We start from the raw sequence: 17,683 nt of genomic DNA on the forward strand, positions 1-17,683 counted from the left end.
TCTATTTTCTACCTACCATTTATGCTACTTATTCTCTGTACCTTCTCCCCTCTTCTCCTCCTTCCACTCCCCTGTTGCTAACCCTCGATGTGTTCTTCATTTCTATGGTTCCACTCCTGATCTAGCTGTCCTCTTCGTTTGCTTTTGTTTTAGGTGTGGTTGTTAATAACTGTGAGTTTGCTGTCCTTTCACTGTTCATATTTTTTATCTTCTTTTCTTATATAAGTCCCTTTAACATTTCATATAACAAGGGCTTGGTGATGATGAACTCCTTGAATTTGATCTTATCTGAGAAGCACTTTATCTGTCCTTCCATTCTAAATGAAAGCTTTGCTGGATAAAGCAATCTTGGCTATAGGTCTTTGGATTTCCTGTCTTGGAATACTTTTTTCCAGCCCCTTCTTGCCTGTAAGGTCTCTTTTGAGAAATCAGCTGACAGTCTGATGGGAACTCCTTTGTAGGTGACTGTCCCCTTATCTCTTGCTGCTTCTAGGATTCTCTCCTTCATTTTAATCTTGGCCAATGTAATTATGATGTGCCTTGGTGTGTTCCTTCTTGGGTCCAACTTCTTTGGGACTTTCTGAGCTTCCTGGACTTCCTGGAAGTCTATTTCCTTTGCCAGACTGGGGAAGTTCTCCTTTATTATTTGTTCAAATAAGTTTTCCACTCGTGGCTGTTCCTCTTCCCCTTCTGGTACCCCTATAACTCGGATGTTGGAACATTTAAAGGTGTCCCGGAGGTTCCTAAGCCTCTCCTCATTTTTTGAATTCTTGTTTCTTCATTCTTTTCTGTTTGGTTGTTTCTTTCTTCCTTCTGGTCCACTCCATTGAGTTGAGTCCCAGTTTCCTTCCCATCACTATTGGTTTCCTGTGCATTTCCCTTCATTTCAGTTAGTTTAGCCTTCATATGTTCCTCTAATTTGTGACTAAAATCAACCAGTTCTGTGAGCATCCTGATCACCCATGTTTTGAACTGTGCATCTGATAGGTTGGCTATCTCCTGGTCACTCAGAAGTATTGACTCTGGGGTTTTGAGCTGTTCCTTGAACCAAAATGGCTTGGTCTGTTTGTACCTGTTATGTTTGAGGGGCGGAGCCTTAGGTGTTCACCAGGGTGGAGCAACTCAGTCACTGGGTTGTGACGCTGTATGTGGGGGTGGGGTCAGAGAGGGGCAATGGCGCTTGTTCCACGCTGTCTCTTGAGCTTCGGTTCCCTCTGCTGCTTCCTGCAAGCAAATTGGGCCCTTCTGGTGCTGGTTCCCAGGTGTGTGGGCCTGTGTACCCTCCAGGACCCTGTGGGTCTCTCCAACGAACTCTCTGTGAGCCTGGGAGCCTCTCCCAGCACCTTGACCCCTGAAAGTTTTTTCAATTGGTGCTTTTAGACTTTAATTCCCATCGCTGGGGCCCTGGTTCGCATGGTCTGTCTCACTGCTTGTTTTTTTGCCTGGTTTATCTGTGCGCGAATTTGTGACCACGATCAGCCAAGCCACCTTGCGCCCTCACTGGGTCCGCCCATTGCCACCCCACGCCTGGNGTTTGCTTTTGTTTTAGGTGTGGTTGTTAATAACTGTGTGTTTGCTGTCCTTTCACTGTTCATATTTTTCATCTTCTTTTTCTTATATAAGTCCCTTTAGCATTTCATATAATAAGGGCTTGGTGATGATGAACTCCTTGAACTTGCCCTTATCTGAGAAGCACTTTATCTGTCCTTCCATTCTAAATGAAAGCTTTGCTGGATAAAGCAGTCTTGGGTAGGTCTTTGGATTTCATGACTTGGAATACTTCTTTCCAGCCCCTTCTTGCCTGTAAGGTCTCTTTTGAGAAATCCACTGACGGTCTGATGGGTACTCCTTTGTAGGTGACTGTCCCCTTATCTCTTGCTGCTTCTAGGATTCTCTCCTTCATTTTCATCTTGGCTAATGTAATGATGATGTGCCTTGGTGTGTTCCTTCTTGGGTCCAACTTCTTTGGCACTCTCTGAGCTTCCTGGATTTCCTGAAAGTCTATTTCCTTTGCCAAACTGGGGAAGTTCTCCTTTATTATTTACTCAAATAAGTGTTCCACTCGTGGCTGTTTCTTTCCCCCTTCTGGTACCCCTATAATCCGGATGTTGGAACGTTTAAAGATGTCCTTGAGGTTCCTAAGCCTCTCCTCATTGTTTTAAATTCTCATTTCTTCATTCCTTTCTGGTCGGATGTTTCGTTCTTCCTTCTGGTCCACTCCATTGATTTGAGTCCCAGTTTCCTTTCCATCGCTATTGGTTTCCTGGACATCTCCCTTCATTTCAATTAGTTTAGCCTTCATATATTCCTCTAATTTGTGACTATAATCAACCAGGTCTGTGAGCATCTGATAAACAGTGCCTTGAACTGTGCTTCTGAGAGGCTGGCAATTTCTTGGTCGCTTAGAGTTATCGGCTCTGGGGCTTAGAGTTCTTCTTGAGCCATATTTTGGACCGTTCGTGTCTGTTATGTATGAGGATCAGAGCCCTAGGTGTTCACCAGAGCAGGGCAACTCAGTCGCTGGGTTGTGACGTTGTATGTGGGGGCGGGGCCAAAGAGGAACTATGGCTTCCCGTCTGCCGCCTGCCGCCTCGGCCCCCACCAGCACTGCAGCCACTACCGTCACCCACGAAAACCGGGCCCACGCATTTCATTCCACTGCACTCTAGTGTGCCACCGCCGTCAGCCCTCCACCACTGGGTTCGCCCCCTGGGGCCTGCACGGTCCGTCTCACTGTGCGAGAGTGTGCGACCAGGGTCAGTCTGCCCCACACCCCGACTGGGTTCGGGCTGACTGCTCGCCTAGGTTGGGGGATCTGTCCTGCCCGACCCAGCTCCGCTGCTGGCTCCGTCCCTCTTACCGTCCCCATTGAATGGTTCGTAGTTGTTGGACTTCCGTGTAATTCAGTTTTCTGGTCCTTGGGTGTGTCTTTGTTCCCCAAACTTTTGTTGTATTCAAACTTGGCTGTGGGAGAAGGCACGGTGTTTCCACCTATGCCTCCATCTCGGCGGAAGTCTTACTGTTTATTTTTAAATGAAAGACAAGAATGAGCTCTAGGTGGAGGGTCTGGGTTCACACACTGTCACCGGGTAGCTCTGAGCAAGGGCTACCCACTGGGACTTCAGTTTCCTCATCTGAATGGGCTGACGTGGAACAAAATGGCTAGATTCACTTTGTGTCAGAAAGCATAGGCTCTGAGACTTTCGGGCATGCCTGTGGGGCCCTGGGCGAAAGTGTGTTGTCCTAGACACAGGTATGTGCCATGGTAGTCACAGCTGGTGACAGACAGGTCTCCCCCATGTGGGGGCCTTCCTGTCCTCATCGCATCCCCACTGACAGGGTGGGGCCCAAAGCCTAAGAGGAACAAGAGGCCCTACAGCGATCAGGACAGAGGCAGGGCTGGTACAGGGCCCAGGCCCCTCACTCCAAACCCCATCCACGGCCCAGGTGCGGTCCAGACGCTGTGATGTGAAAACCAAGTTTGTCACTCACACACCCTGCACCATGTGCCCTGCCATCAAGAAGCGGGTGTGTCCCTCAGGCTGGCTTCGTGAGTTCCCGGAGAAGATAGAGGACTGCCGGTGTGGATCCCCACCCCCATCTTTGCCCATTTCCAGGAGCATCCCCTGGGCTGTCAGGCGAACAGGAAGAGCCTGGCTGGCCTGGCAGGGAGGACAGGCTCTCACCTCACACGTGTGTTGACTCCTCCAGCGGGGCAGGCAGAGGATGGGCAGGGGGTGGGGCCACTGGAGTTTATCGAACAGCTGCAATGGCTAGGCCCTGCCCTCGACTCTGGGCATGGCACATAGATGGGAGGTGGAGTGAGAACCCTGAAACCCCACATCAGGAGGCTGGAGTGTGGGTTGCAGGGTGGGAGCCCTGCCCATCACCCTGCCCATCACCCTTCTCACCCTTTCTCCCCAGCTACGAGGTGCAGCTAGGGGACTCTCTGGTGTCCATGAGGGGCTGCAGCCTGGAGTGCTGGAAGGACGTGGTGGAGAAGGCTTGCTGCCCTGGCTACTGGGGGTCCCAGTGCTATGGTAGGGGGAAGGGAGTCCCTGCTTAGCTCCTCACACTGCAGCCCCGGGCCCCCATCTGCAGCACCTGCCGACATTGCCCTTTACCTTCTTCACTTAGCGAGCACTGAGAGCCAGCACAGCTGGCTGCCTGGCTCTGGCTGCCCTGGGGAGGGGCTGCTTCTGGGGCTGCTCAGGGCTGCTGGGTCAGGCATGAATCAGGAGTTCTTAGACCACAGCTGAGTTCTGGGGGATCCACAGAGTGCCCTGGAGGGGCAGAGACCCCGTGCAACGGCCATGGGATGTGCTTAGACGGCATAGACAGGAACGGGACCTGTGTGTGCCAGGTAAGAGCTGGGTGGGCTAGGGAGGGCAGGGGAGGGAGACAGTAGAGGGACCACACTGACTGGGTGCATCCCTCCACCAGGAAAACTTCAGTGGCTCAGCCTGCCAGGAGTGCCAAGATCCCAACCGGTTCGGGCCCGACTGTCAGTCAGGTGAGCACTAGCAGGCAGGAGGCCAGGGCCAGGGTGCCCCTGCAGTCCCTGCAGCCAGCGCCCACCAGGCTCCCCCAAGCCATTCGGCCTTCCATTTCTCCTCTAGAGACACACACTTTTGTTCATCACACCTCTAGCTCTTGCACTTGCTGTTCTAGGAGGCTTTATGGGGGGCCTTCCAGCCCCCACTGCACCCCGGCTGGGCCAGGGGCCTCCTCAGGCTCCCAGCACCCCTGTGGTCCTGCACCACACCCAGCAGTCTTGAATCTGCGCCTGCTGCAGCTGAGTTCTGGAAATGTAGAGGGCAGGGACTCGCCCCCATGTGACCCTGGGTGAGGCTACTGTCTCACCTGTCCCTGTGCATCCTTCCCAGTGTGCAATTGTGTGCATGGCGTGTGCAGACACGGGCCACTCGGGGACGGAAGCTGCCAGTGCTTTGCTGGGTACACTGGACCTCACTGTGACCAAGGTGAGCGGGCTGTGGGGGCAGCCTGGGCAGCAGGTTCAGCAAGACCTCTGCCCGCCATCTAATTTCTTTTTTTCTTAAAGATTTTATTTATTTGTTTTTAGAGAGAGGGGAAGGGAGGGGAAAAGAGATGGAGAGAAACATCCGTGTGAGAGAAATACATTCATCTGTTGCCTCTCACGTGCCCCCAACTGGGAACCTGGCACATGCCCTGACCAGGGATTAATCCAATGACTTTTCAGTTCACAGTCTGGTGCTCAATCCACTGAGCCACACCTGCCAGGGCCTGACTTCCTTCTAAATAGGAGAGGCACCCAGCTGGTCAGAGGGAGGGAGAGGTCTCATGTGAGACATCCACTACCCGGAGGCCCAGCAAAGGCCAGGCCCTGTCCAGATACACATAGCAAAGTGGGCAGAGCATCTATGCTCCTGTGTCCCTTTCTGACCTGGGGCTTTTGCCACTGCAATGCTCTCCCCTCTCCCCTCAGAGCTGCCTGCGTGCCAGGTCCTGCACTGTCCTGACAACTCCCAGTGCTCCGCAGAAGACCCCACCTGCAGATGCCTGCCTCACTACACCCAGCAGGGCAGCACATGCCAAGGTAAGTCTGACCTAGAGGATGGGAACCCCAGCTCAGGGCGAGCAGGCACTGGGATGATGTCCTTTCAAACTGGCAAGTTCAGCCTGGCCGTTCAAAGGCAGGAACTGTTCCTGAGGGAGGGGAAGGGTCCTGTCCCCAAGGTCTAAATCAACCTGCTCACCCATCTTTGGGTCATCCCGATGGAAGCTGGGGAGAAGACAGACTCTTGGGAGCCAAGCTCATTTGGGCTTTCTCTCTCTGCTCTGCCAGCTCCCAACCCCTGCCGGCCATCGCCCTGCTCCCCACTGGCCCAGTGCTCAGTGAGCCCCACGGGGAAGGCACAGTGCCGCTGCCCCAAGAACTACCATGGCGATGGGACAGTGTGTCTGCCCCAGGACCCATGCAGCACCGGCAATGGCGGCTGCCCCAGCAATTCCACCGTGTGTCTGTACCAGGGGCCGGGCAAGGTGAGCCACGGCCTGCGCCAGGCCTGCCCCTCCATCCACCTACCCACATTGGCTTGGGACCCTGGGCAAATCAAGGGCCTTCGGGGAGCTTCGGCTGCCCCATTTGTAAAATGGGAAGAGAATGACATTATCTCCTTGAGGGCAGTGGTAGGGGCCAAGCAGGGCTCTGTGGCTGTGGCAGACCCCAGCAGTCCTCATAGACACGCTGTCACCCTCCCGGCCCTGCCCAGGCCTCCTGCACGTGTAAGCCGGGCCTGGTCAGCATCAACGGCAATGCCTCTGCCGGCTGTATCACCTACTGTTTCCCCTTCTCCTGTGACCGCTCAGCCACCTGCCAGGTGACCCCCGATGGGAAGACCAGGTGGGCACATGGGCCTCAGAGCGGGCACCAAAGGCAGAGCAGAGAGGGTGGGCTAGACAGGGGAAGTTGTGCACATGTGTGCACCTTCACCTTCAGCTCAAGGCCGTGGGAGGCAGGTGGGGTGGGCCAAGAGGAGAGGCTGACCCCACCCCTGCCCTAACCAGTTCTCCCCATCCCACAGCTGTGTGTGCAAGGAAGGGCAGGTGGGGGATGGGCGTGCCTGCTACGGACACCTGCTCCACGAGGTACAGAAGGCCAGCCCGACAAGGACAGTGCTGCTGGGACTGAGAGTCGCCCTCATCATGCTGGGTGTGTGGCCTTACCCCTCGATCCCAGCACTGCCACCAGGAATGGGGGGGTGGACTCTGCAGAGATACCTTGTTTCTCTGCCCAGGTGTCATGCAAGCAGAGTGGGCTGAGGTGGGGGGCATGGTGGAGGTGGGAGCTAGCCCCCCAGACCCTGAGGCCCACATCTACCATAGTCCTAGGCCCAGTGTTCCCTGGCACAACTCTCCAAACCCAAAGACTGATGCCTTGGGGTCTCCCCAGATCCATTCTGATGCACCCTCTCCTGTCCCCCCAGACCAGGGCTGCCGGGAGATCCTTACCACGTCGGGCCCGTTCACTGTGCTGGTGCCATCCCTGTCCTCCAGGACCTCCTGGGTCATGAATGTGAGCCCCCAGCCCCACCGAGGAGCTGGCTGCAGCCTTTGCCTCCTTCCTGGATCCTGCCCCAGGCTTCAGGGCCTGAGAGAGTCCCCAGTGTACATTCCAGGCGACTGAGGCTTGGGAGCATCTTGTCCCCTCTCTTGCTCGGGCAGGGTGGCGTGAAGAGGGCCACCTACCCAGGGCCTGTAGCACCCTGGTCTTCTTGTGCCCACAGGCGTCCCTTGCCCAGCAGCTCTGCAGACAGCACATCATTGCAGGGCAGCACCTTCTGGAGGACCTGGTGGCCCCGCAGCAAACACGCAAGTGGTGGACACTGGCTGGGCAGGAGATCACGGTCACTTTCAACCGTTTCATGGTAAGGAGGGGAAACTTCACCCTGGGGGCTGAAGGAGTCACGGGGGACCCAGCTCCAGGAGAGGGTGCTGGCATGTGGAATCTGAGCCAGAGGTCTTGTTTCTCAGCACAAATACACCTACAAATACAAAGACCTGCCCCAGCAAACATTCACCATCCAAAAGGCCAACAACCCGGCGGTGAACGGTATCTTCCACGTGGTGACTGCCCTGCGGTGGCAGCCCCCATCGGCGCTCCCTGGTGACCCCAAGGTAAGACCGTGTCCTCCTCTTCCTCCACGCTGTGCCACTGGGTGACCTTTACCCCACCCCCCAGGCTTTAGAGGGGTGACAAGGGTAGCTCTGGGCAGGGCTGGAGCACAGCTTCCCCCTCTGGAGCTGAAGCAGCCTCATCTCTGACTCTTCTCTGTGTCCTACTGCTTGTCCCACTTTACAGAAAACCATCGGCCAGATCCTGGCGTCCACAGAGGCCTTCAGCCGATTTGAAACCATCCTAGAGGTGAGTTTGGGGGAGAGGTCCCAGCCTATCTGATCTTTTGGGCCAGGACCGCCCCCCCCCCCCATTAACCAGAATCTGCCCCACGGTGATCTGAGGTTTGGAGTAGCACAGGTTTATGCCCCAATCCTAGAACTTGCCCATCACCATCCTGAGGTTCAGTGTTGATGTCTACCATCTATTCCTGGTGGGGGTTCCCTGCAGGCTGGGGGCGGCAGGGCCCAGATAGCGCTTACAGGTTGGGGCTGGCCACAGAGCCTACTGAGCTCCCCTCCACCACCACAGAACTGCGGGCTGCCCTCCGTCCTGGACGGGCCTGGGCCCTTCACAGTCTTCGCCCCAAGCAACGAGGCTGTTGACCACTTGCGAGATGGCCGCCTGATCTACCTCTTCACAGCAGTAAGTAGGCACACAGCAGGGGCCGGAGACATGGGGGCCCAGGGCTTCCACCTCCCCTACCAGGCTTCCAGCAGCCAAGCTCTCTCCCCCTGCCAGGGTCTGTCCAAACTGCAAGAGCTGGTGCGGCACCACATCTACAGCCATGGCCAGGTGAGAGGCCTTCCTCCCAGAGCGGGCTGGCTTGCACACGATGCTGGGCTGTTGAGGGGTTTGTCTGTGGGTACCGGCCTTCCCAGGGGCCCCTTCTCCTCTCCTCGCCCATCTGGACTGTTATAGCCAGAGGAGAGAGCCTGAGGATCTAGGCAGTAGCTGTGATCACCTGAACAGGACTGGGTGTACCCCAAGGTGTGTGGCTGGTGCCCAGCCTAAGGCCAACCCCTCCTCTGTCCCAGCTGACCATTGAGAAACTCATCTCCAAGGGTCGGGTTGTCACCATGGCAAACCAGGTCCTGGCTGTGAATATCTCCGAGGAGGTGAGATACAAAAACATCCGGAATGGATGGGCCTATGGAGGGGCAGTAATGAGTGGTCAGGCATTCGGCCCCTTCCAGACCTGCCTTCAAGCTCCAAGCCCTGTGGCAAGGAGGCCCTGGGAGGGTGGGGTCACATGGGAGGCAGGCACAGATCAAATCCTCCTCCTGGAGGCTGAAGGGCTGGGAGGGCCCCAGGGGGGAGGAGGGAGCACAGGGGCCAGAGTGGTCCAAGTAGGGGAACCGCGTGGGTCGGGGCAGGAGGCTACAGCTGTGCTGCCAGAGCAGGAAGCGCCACTGAGGAGAGGAGGGGGAAAGACCAGGGTAGGCTGGCCCTTCGTGTGGCCTCCCAGCTGTGGAGGGGGGAGGAGCAGGGCCAGCCGGGGCCCGCCAGGCTGCACGGCTTGCACATGGGGCTCTGCCACAGGGGCGCGTCCTGCTGGGACCTGAGGGGGTCCCGCTGCGCAGAGTGGATGTGCTGGCTGCCAATGGCGTCATCCACATGCTGGAGGGCATCCTGCTGCCCCCCACCATCCTGCCCATCCTGCCCAAGCACTGCAGCCAGGAGCAGCACCAGATTGTGGTGGTGAGTGTGCCACACACCTGGGCCTCCCTGAGCCCCGGGGGCCGCTTGTGTGGGAGTCATCTTCCGGGGGTGGGCTGCTGGCGGCTCAGGCACAGACCCCACAGACCCGCCTGGACTCGCCAACATCCTTTGCCTGCTGATCTCCCTGCCAGGTATTCTTGCATCTTCTGCCCTGTCCGCAGCCTCCTTGCCCAGGCCTGGGACTTTCACACCCTCACACTAAGCTCCTTCCCACCACCGGGCCTTCGTTCTCTCTCTTCTCTCTGCCACCATCTCCCAACCCTCCTGTGGTTGATGCTTTCTCAGACCCCAGCTGGCTCTCGGCTCCATGCCACTTTCCTAGGGTTGGCCACATAAACAAACTGGTACTGACCACGCTCCCCACCCCCATGCCCTGCGCAGGGCTCCTGTGCGGACTGCCAAGCCCTGAACACCACCAGCACCTGCCCTTCCAACAGTGTGAAGCTGGTGAGCATCCCTGGGCCCAGCCCTCAGTGCTGACCCCTGACTGCCTGGGGTCAGGGTGGGATTGGGGGGCCAGGAGGCAAGGCTGGACCTGGAGGTTCAGCACCCCTCAGTCCCGCTGAGGGGGGGAGTGCTGGACCCAGGGGCCTGAGGACCCTTGACCAAGGCTGCCTGGCAAAGGGGGTCAGCCCAGGACCCGCACCCACTGACCAGCTTGGCACGGCCCGCCCAGGACATCTCTCCTGAGGAGTGTGTCTACACCCACGACCCTGCGGGGCTCAACGTCCTGAAGAAGGGCTGCGCTCACTACTGCAACCAGACCTTCCTGGTAAGCCCGGGCACAGGCCTCTCTGTCCCTAGGGACCTGGGCACCCACTTCTCCTTTGGGTCCCCAGGCTGGGACTGAACAGACTGCCTGCCTCAGAGAGCAGTTCCACATCCCAATGGTAGCAAAGGCACCCCCCAGGGGCCTCCCCTCCCCCTTGCTCCTGAGAAGGGACCCGCAGACACACTCTGTCTCTTGCAGAAACCCGACTGCTGCAAAGGGTTCTTTGGGCCTGACTGCACTCAGTGTCCTGGGGGCTTTTCCAACCCCTGCTATGGCAAAGGCAACGTGAGTCCCCTCCTGCCCTGGGGCGAGATGCGGGGGAGATGGGCTTCTCCCAAAATGGCCAGCAACTGGCTGTGTGTGTGAGCCAGGCCCGCCTCTGTCTGGCCTCGGGCTTCTCATATCCAGGTAGTGGAAGTTGGGTCGTATTATTTTTGCTCTTTTAGTTAGAAATAATTAATTAGATAGGTTTTTATATCTACTTTTATAAGGGTTATTTGTGAGTAGTTTTCTTTTGCGGTCAGCTTTTGCCACTCTAACATCAAGACTACTTTCGGGCCTGGCTAAGGGAGGCCGGAGGGGTGGTGTGCTCCTAGGTTGAGCAGAAGTCACCCTTGAAGCCTCCGGGGCTGGATGCCCTTTAAGGGGCTAGGTTTTGACAGCATCAGTGATTTGGAAGCTCCAGGGTGAGCTCTTCCAGGCAGCGGGAGCAGGAGCTCAGTCAGCCCCTCCCTACGCAGGGTGTTAGGGGAGGAGATGGGGAGAGTCCCCACCCCAGGACTGATCCTGCCTCCTGCCCATCACCAGTGCAGCGACGGGGTCCTGGGCAGTGGGGCCTGCCTCTGCTTCCCAGGCTACAAGGGCATCGCCTGCCACATCTGCTCCAACCCAAACAAGCACGGAGACGAGTGCCAGGAAGGTGGGTGGTCTTGGCCCAGGCTCCCAGCCAGGGAGGAAGAAGGTTCTGCTTGGAAAGGGGACTCCGGGGAAGGGGAACCGAGCCCCAGGAAGAAGGGTTAAACCCCAGGAGTGAATGAGGAGGATTGGGGAACAGAAATAGTTGTCTCCTTTACCCATTCCAGGAAGAGAATTGTGGTTCCATCTAAAGCATTCAGGATTAGGTCAGACAGACAGAGCTTCCTGATGGTGGATCTGGGGGCAGGGCAGCTAGATTGGGGTGGCCAAAAACAGCAGATGTCCCCCTCTCATTTCCTCTGCCTGCCTATTGAGTCTGGGACAACCTCTGATTTTGTGACCCTGAAGCCAAACCCTTGCTGGCCGCCCCATGCCCAGCACTGCCCATCTGCTTCCTGGCTCCCAACCAGCTCTGCCCCTGCCTGAGTCTCCCTGCCCCCTCCTCCCCCCTACAGACTGCGGCTGTGTCCATGGTCTATGTGACAATCGTCCAGGCAGTGGTGGCGTGTGCCAGAGCGGCACGTGTGCCCCGGGCTTCAGCGGCCGCTTCTGCAACGAGTCCACAGGGAGCTGTGGGCCCACAGAGCAGGCCCAGAACTGCCACCCTCACGCCCGCTGTGTGAGTCAGGGGGACATCACCAGGTGAGGGCTCGAGCTTCCTCTCTGGCTGTCCGTGACCGCACTGCTCAGCCTCTGGCCTTGTCCAGAGGTTCACTGGAGGCCCCTCCTTCACTGACCCCCAGGTGTCTCTGTCTCGATGGCTTCGAGGGCGACGGCTTCTCCTGCACAGCCAGCAACCCCTGCTCCAAACCAGACCGTGGTGGCTGCTCAGAGAATGTCAGTCTCATTGTCTCTCCCCTGAAGTCCTGACTCAGGGGTGGGAGGTGGGACTCCTTTGCCCTTTGCCCTCTACCCTGCAGCCCTGACTCAGTGATCTGTGGCTCCCACAGGCCGAGTGTGTCCCTGGGGCCCTGGGCACCCACAATTGCACGTGCCATAAGGGCTGGAGTGGAGACGGCCGTGTCTGCATAGCCATCGATGAGTGTGAGCTGGACGTGCGAGGTGGCTGCCATGCTGACGCCCTCTGCAGCTATGTGGGGCCTGGGCAGGTGAGGTGCAGCCTGGGGACAGTGGGTGGGGACCATCCATTCTGGGCTACTCTGGACTCCAGGAATGTCCACTCCAAGAGCTCAAGCTCAGGGTCTGAATCCTCAGACACCAATAGAATCCAGTTCTGCAATGCTGAGCCCTACAATCTGGAAGCACCAGACATAGTGGAAGCCATGAGAAGGTCCCAGGAGCTTTCATGGAGAGCACTCTCCAGGGCCAGTCTAGGCAGCACTTGATTTTCAAGTCAGAAGGCTGGGACCCCCGTCTCAGGGAAAAGGACTCTTGTAACCAAATCAATGTGTTCTTTGCTCTAACTGGGCACTGGGGCCATCGTCTGCGGACACTTGGTTCATTCATTCACTCCTTGGTTTCCCACGTGTTACCAGGCACCTGTTCCATTCTAGTTCCTCTTAGACTTAGGGATTTGCTGCTCGTCAAAGCAGGAAGAAACCCCCTCCCCAGAGGGAAGTGACATCTCAAAATCTTTAGACTCCGGGACTGCAGCTCTAGAGTGTTGCAGTTCTTGGGCTAGTCACAGGCTCTCAGAACCTGGAGACTTCTGTTTCAGGATGTTCAGCCCTGAGGACTGGCTGGCGTTTAAGAATATCTAGTATGCCCATCAGGAGGCCAGGCCACACTGCTTCGGGATCAGCCCCTTCATGGCCCAGGCCTGTGCAGTAACCCCGGGGGCTCCCAGTCCTCCCACCCCACAGTGGCCTGAGCCTCCAGCCCCTGGGGCCTTAGCAGTGAGAGCTCCGATGGACATGAGGGCTGGAGCTCCAGACCCTACCGGGAGCTTCAAAGTTCAGAACTGAGGACTGGAGTTAGCAAGTTGAGATGCCCCCAACTTGCAAAGAAGGGCACTGAGATCTGGGGAATTTCACCGGCCACCTGTTGCAGTGGCTCCAAGCCCAAGAACACTGGGGGAGGACCAGAGCTGCTGGGCAGGGTGGCCAGGTCAGAGTGGGACTGAGCTGCTACCCCTGGGGCTGCCCCTGGCAAACACTGGCCCACTTACCACTCACTCACCACTGACGCCAGCAGTCCTGGCAGGGGCCAGGCCTGAGAGCAGAGGGGCACAGACTCTCCCTGGTTGCGTCTCTGCTGATGCCATCACCCTCAGGCTCACCCCAAGAGCCCCTCGGCCTCAGTCTCTCCATCTGGAACCAGCTCTCGGAAGCTGGGGCCGGGAGGAGCCCCTCTGGGGTGTGAGCAGGCTTCCCCAGGGGACAGCACCCATCAAGAGCTGAGGGTGGAGGAGGAAAGTGATGGGTGCTCCTTGTGAGATGAAGCCTTCCACTCCCAACCCTTCCAGAGCCGGTGCACCTGCAAGCTGGGATTTGCCGGGGATGGCTATGAGTGCAGCCCTATCAACCCCTGCCGGGCAGGCAATGGCGGCTGCCATGACCTGGTGAGAGGGCCGGAGAAGACTCTCTGGGGTGGGCCTCGGCTGTGCCTCCCGGGTGTCCCTATCTCTTCTTTTTAAACCCCAAATGCAAACTATGTAGCCCCTTGCCCACAGGATAGGGCTTTCACGCATATTAAGGCCCAGCCCCTACTCAGCCTCCTCTCTCTGCCCTGGCCCCCACCACCCCCTCTCCACGCTCCTCTGCAAAGTCATTCTGAGTTCCTTGCTGTCCCCTGATCTCACTCAGCTCTAAGCCACCATACCTCTACCAGTGTGTTCTGGAAGGCTTCCCTGAGCCACACCTTTGCCCTGGTTAGCTCCTCCCATTCTCAACTCAGACCTCTCCTGAGGGTACAGGGCCTCCTGGGTGCTCCCACAGACACGGGCTTCCGTGACCCACCTGTCACAGTGGGGTGGGTGACCTGTGTCAAATGCACTGTGATCCTGGAGAGTAGGGCCAGCACTCCAAAGGGGCAACTCGAGTGCAGACTGGATGGATGGAAAGGATGGTGGGGACAGGTGGTCGGAAAGCCAGACAGCAGGAGGCTAGGGGACAAGGCTGAACAGAGAGGTGGAGGATAGGTGCCATGCAGCCTGCCACACGGGTGCTAAATGGAGGGCCATGTCTCTCTGCCCCACCCCCACTGCAGGCCATGTGCCACTCGGTGGGGGGAGGTCATCGAGTCTGCACATGCCCCTATGGCTACGGGGGTGATGGTTTCATTTGCTACGGAGACATCCTCCGGGTGAGTGGTTCCCTGTACTTGGGAAACTCAGGTGGGAAGAGGCAGCGCTAAGGGCTGGGGCGGGGGAGGGAGGCTCAGGTTTGTCCCAAAGTCCATGACCTCAGCTCTCCCCCCCTCCCTGCCCCTTAGGAGCTGGAGGCAAATGCCCACTTCTTTGTCTTCTACCAGTGGATCCAGGTAGGACTCAAACCCAGGAGGCCCCCCTGGACACAGGGGGGCCACAGAACATCTCCATGAGCTGGAGGTGGGGGCAGATGACCTTAGGATAATGGCTGCCTTCATCCTCCTCCTGTCCCTCTACACACCATGTGCGCAGATAGCTGGCATCACACTTCCTGCCAACAGCCGAGTCACAGCCCTAGTGCCCTCTGACTCTGCTGTCCGCAGGCTGAGCCCCGAGGACCAGGCCTTCTGGCTGCAGCCAAGGATGTTGCCACAACTGGTCAGGTGGGCAGCCTAGGTGGGGCCCTGGGAGGGGGCTTCTGTGAGAGATCTAGCCCCTCCCCAGAGGCTCCCAGCTGGCATTTGTCCAACCCGGGGGGCAGAGCCCCGTCCCAGGGGTCTCTGTAGGTTACACTAACCTGGTCCCATGGTGCCTCCCCAACTGTGCCCTTCAGGGCCCATTTTCTCCAGGGCGCCCTCTCTGAGAAGGACCTGGCCCGGCTGGTCGGGCAGGAGGTGGCCACCCTGAGCCCCACCACACGCTGGGAGATTCACAACATCAGTGGGGTATGTGGCAAGCTCTGGACAGCAGAGTGGACCATGTAGAGCATGGGAGGGAACTTGAGTGACTGCAGGCTTCCTGGATTGGGGACCCCAGGGGGTGAGATTGGGGCCTCCTCGCCCTGCACAGGGCTGGGCTCAGAGGATGTGCCAGGGACAGTTTTGCTGCTGGGCTGGACACTGACATTGAACCAGTGGTGACTGCCCTGCTAGGAGCTGTTTGCACCTCTCTGTGCAGACACGCTGTCCTTCTCACGCGTGGGCCCTGCTGAGGGACCACGTGCCCATCTGGTTAGTCCCGAGTCTGAGGGCATCTGGGCCAGGCTGGGGGCCACCTGTGGGTGCCTGTGTGCCCAGCAGCCTCTCTGTGGGTGCCACACCCACTTTTAATTGTCTACCTGTGTCCACTTGTGGCTGAGCTCCGCCTGCTGCCTTCCAGAGGGTCTGGGTGCAGAACGCCAGCTTGGACGTGACTGACCTTCTTGCCACCAACGGTGTCCTACATATCCTCAGCCAGGTAAGGCTGGAGGGGAGTGTGCTCAGGGAAACTTCCAAGCAGAACAAGAGGCAGTGACATACTGACCAGCCCCATCACGCTCTGCGACAGGTCCTACTGCCTCCAAGGAGGGATGCGCCAGGCAGGCAGGGGCTGCTGCAGCAGCTGGACTCCGTGCCTGCCTTCCACCTCTTTCGGGACCTGCTGCAAGTAAGGGCACGAGGAGAGGTTCATGGTCAGGGGCGTCCTTCCCCAAGAGGGGGCGGCGTCAGGACTGGGGGCGATTTTGCCTATCCCTGACCTTGCCCCCCTGTCCCTAGCACCATGGTCTGGTGTCCCAGATTGAGGCCGCCACTGCCTATACCATCTTTGTGCCCACAAATCACTCTCTGGAGGCCCAGGGCAACAGCAGCAGCCTGGTGAGGTCACTGGGACAGGGTAGGGGCAGGGGCGGTGCGAAGGGCCACACTGGACAGAATGCCACTGTTCAGGCCTCTGGGTAGACCTGGAGTCCCTTGAGCTTCTCCTTCCCCTCAGGATGTGGACACAGTGCGACACCATGTGATCCTGGGGGAGGCGCTGTCCTTGGAAGCCCTGTGGAGGGGGGGACACCGAAACTCCCTCCTGGGCCCTGCTCACTGGCTGGTCTTCTACAACCATAGTGGCCAGGTTTGTGGGGACAAGGAGACCCACCCTCAGGCACCCTGCTCTTGCAGGCCGCTTGTCCTTGGAGTTCCTACACCTGGAGACTCCAACCTCTGCTCCAGGAACTGGCCCCCAGGGAGGCCCCCATTTGTGGAGCTAGCCCCAGCCCTGGGGGGTAGCCCTGAGGTGAGGGTGGGGTGGGCTGGGCTGGGTTCAGCCTCCTGCCCCCTTCCCAGCCTGAGGTGAACCACGTGCCACTGGAAGGCCCGGTGCTGGAGGCACCTGGCCGCACACTACTTGGCCTGTCGGGAGTCCTGACGGTGGGCTCGAGCCGCTGCCTGTATAGCCACGCTGAGGCCCTGCGGGTGAGATGCTGGGACCGGAGGAGGGCAGCTTGGCTGTTCAGACCTGGAAGGTGTGGACTGGTGGGACAGGCACTTGGTGAGGGATAGGAGAGCTGTCCAGCCTGCCCTGAAGGAAGATGGGTTTGGGGGCCTCCTTCCCAGGACCATCTGACACTCTGCCCTCTCTCCCCCACAGGAGAAATGTGTAAACTGCACCAGGAAATTCCGCTGCCCTCAGGGCTTCCAGCTGGAGGTGAGGCTGGGCTTGGAACAATTCCATCTCTGCTTCGCCTGCCCTCACTGCTCCCAACATGTTCAACCCTCTGGGCCAGCCCTGCCTGCTGAGGCATGGGGAACTGCCACGGTGTGGGCCTCTCAACATCCCTGGTAGATGCCAGGAGGCCTGGGCCCAGGTCTGCCCACAGCAGGCCTCACTCAGACTTGCACTTGGAGGCCTGCAACCCTGTGGCCCTAGCCTGGGTCCTGACCACCCCTCCTCACTGGTCTGTTTGTCTCCATCCAGCTGGCTCCTTCTGTTTTCCTGCTCACATCTTCCCCACGGGAATCTCTAGTCCACCTGTCTGTCTCCCCAGTCACTGCCCTGCCCCACCCAAGCCCATGGCTAAGCCCTCCTGCCTGTTCCCATCTCCAGGACACACCCAAGAAGAGCTGCCTCTACAGCTCTGGCTATTCCTTTTCCCGGGGCTGTTCTTACACGTGTGCCAAGAAGATCCAGGTTTGCCCTGAATCTCTACACTCCACTCTTTGACCATAATGAAGGCTGTGGGAGTGGGGGACCTGGGGAGATCCCAGATTAGATTTCAAGGGCAGAGGCAGGGCTGGGACTAGGGTAAGTCCAGAAAAAGAGGAAGGTCAGAGGGGCCAGTGTTGGTTCCTGCGGCTATGCCCCCAGGGAGGAGGACGGGAAAAGGAGAAAGGCCCAGAGCTGGCACCACCCACTGAGCCGGAGGGGCAGCAGCAGGGTCCAGCTCTGTCCCTCACTGTGGGATCTGGCACAGCCCTTCCCTGCTTGAGTTTCCCCCCTGCCATGGAGAGTCTTGTAGACAGTCTCCTTTTCCCTGAACCCAACTCACTTCATCCTTTGGCTTTGTGGTCCCAAGATATCCTGCGCACTGCCAACAATT

The 17,683-nt window shown here is 58.2% G+C and overlaps 2 protein-coding genes across 5 annotated transcripts in view; both read left to right on the forward strand.

Moving 5' to 3' along the window:
* Positions 1-5,573, forward strand: part of NISCH (nischarin) — a 46,165-nt gene extending 40,592 nt beyond the window's left edge. Inside the window, exon 23 of the transcript XR_005067843.1 lies at positions 5,563-5,573. The gene's annotated coding sequence lies outside the window, so the exon portion shown is untranslated. The remainder of the gene's footprint in view (positions 1-5,562) is intronic.
* Positions 1-17,683, forward strand: part of STAB1 (stabilin 1) — a 30,311-nt gene that overhangs the window by 4,181 nt on the left and 8,447 nt on the right. For 3 of the 4 annotated variants that reach the window (XM_037055725.1, XM_037055727.1, XM_037055728.1), the window contains exons 2-37: positions 3,448-3,581; positions 3,925-4,040; positions 4,278-4,363; positions 4,444-4,513; positions 4,887-4,982; positions 5,468-5,578; positions 5,828-6,024; positions 6,255-6,385; positions 6,567-6,694; positions 6,969-7,057; positions 7,269-7,409; positions 7,516-7,659; positions 7,844-7,906; positions 8,189-8,302; positions 8,399-8,452; positions 8,695-8,775; positions 9,200-9,358; positions 9,761-9,826; positions 10,056-10,151; positions 10,350-10,436; positions 10,959-11,070; positions 11,522-11,708; positions 11,810-11,903; positions 12,017-12,175; positions 13,492-13,587; positions 14,235-14,330; positions 14,460-14,507; positions 14,647-14,777; positions 14,948-15,059; positions 15,493-15,570; positions 15,661-15,759; positions 15,870-15,968; positions 16,087-16,218; positions 16,431-16,559; positions 16,735-16,791; positions 17,191-17,274. In XM_037055725.1, coding sequence (XP_036911620.1) covers positions 3,448-3,581; positions 3,925-4,040; positions 4,278-4,363; positions 4,444-4,513; positions 4,887-4,982; positions 5,468-5,578; positions 5,828-6,024; positions 6,255-6,385; positions 6,567-6,694; positions 6,969-7,057; positions 7,269-7,409; positions 7,516-7,659; positions 7,844-7,906; positions 8,189-8,302; positions 8,399-8,452; positions 8,695-8,775; positions 9,200-9,358; positions 9,761-9,826; positions 10,056-10,151; positions 10,350-10,436; positions 10,959-11,070; positions 11,522-11,708; positions 11,810-11,903; positions 12,017-12,175; positions 13,492-13,587; positions 14,235-14,330; positions 14,460-14,507; positions 14,647-14,777; positions 14,948-15,059; positions 15,493-15,570; positions 15,661-15,759; positions 15,870-15,968; positions 16,087-16,218; positions 16,431-16,559; positions 16,735-16,791; positions 17,191-17,274 — 3,876 coding nt within the window. The remainder of the gene's footprint in view (positions 1-3,447; positions 3,582-3,924; positions 4,041-4,277; positions 4,364-4,443; positions 4,514-4,886; positions 4,983-5,467; positions 5,579-5,827; positions 6,025-6,254; positions 6,386-6,566; positions 6,695-6,968; positions 7,058-7,268; positions 7,410-7,515; positions 7,660-7,843; positions 7,907-8,188; positions 8,303-8,398; positions 8,453-8,694; positions 8,776-9,199; positions 9,359-9,760; positions 9,827-10,055; positions 10,152-10,349; positions 10,437-10,958; positions 11,071-11,521; positions 11,709-11,809; positions 11,904-12,016; positions 12,176-13,491; positions 13,588-14,234; positions 14,331-14,459; positions 14,508-14,646; positions 14,778-14,947; positions 15,060-15,492; positions 15,571-15,660; positions 15,760-15,869; positions 15,969-16,086; positions 16,219-16,430; positions 16,560-16,734; positions 16,792-17,190; positions 17,275-17,683) is intronic. The other variant, XM_037055726.1, reaches the window with a different exon arrangement.

The sequence above is a fragment of the Sturnira hondurensis genome, unplaced genomic scaffold (genome assembly GCF_014824575.4).
Source record: "Sturnira hondurensis isolate 20B ecotype Veracruz unplaced genomic scaffold, ASM1482457v3 Scaffold0008723, whole genome shotgun sequence".
Classification (NCBI taxonomy): Eukaryota; Metazoa; Chordata; class Mammalia; order Chiroptera; family Phyllostomidae; genus Sturnira; species Sturnira hondurensis.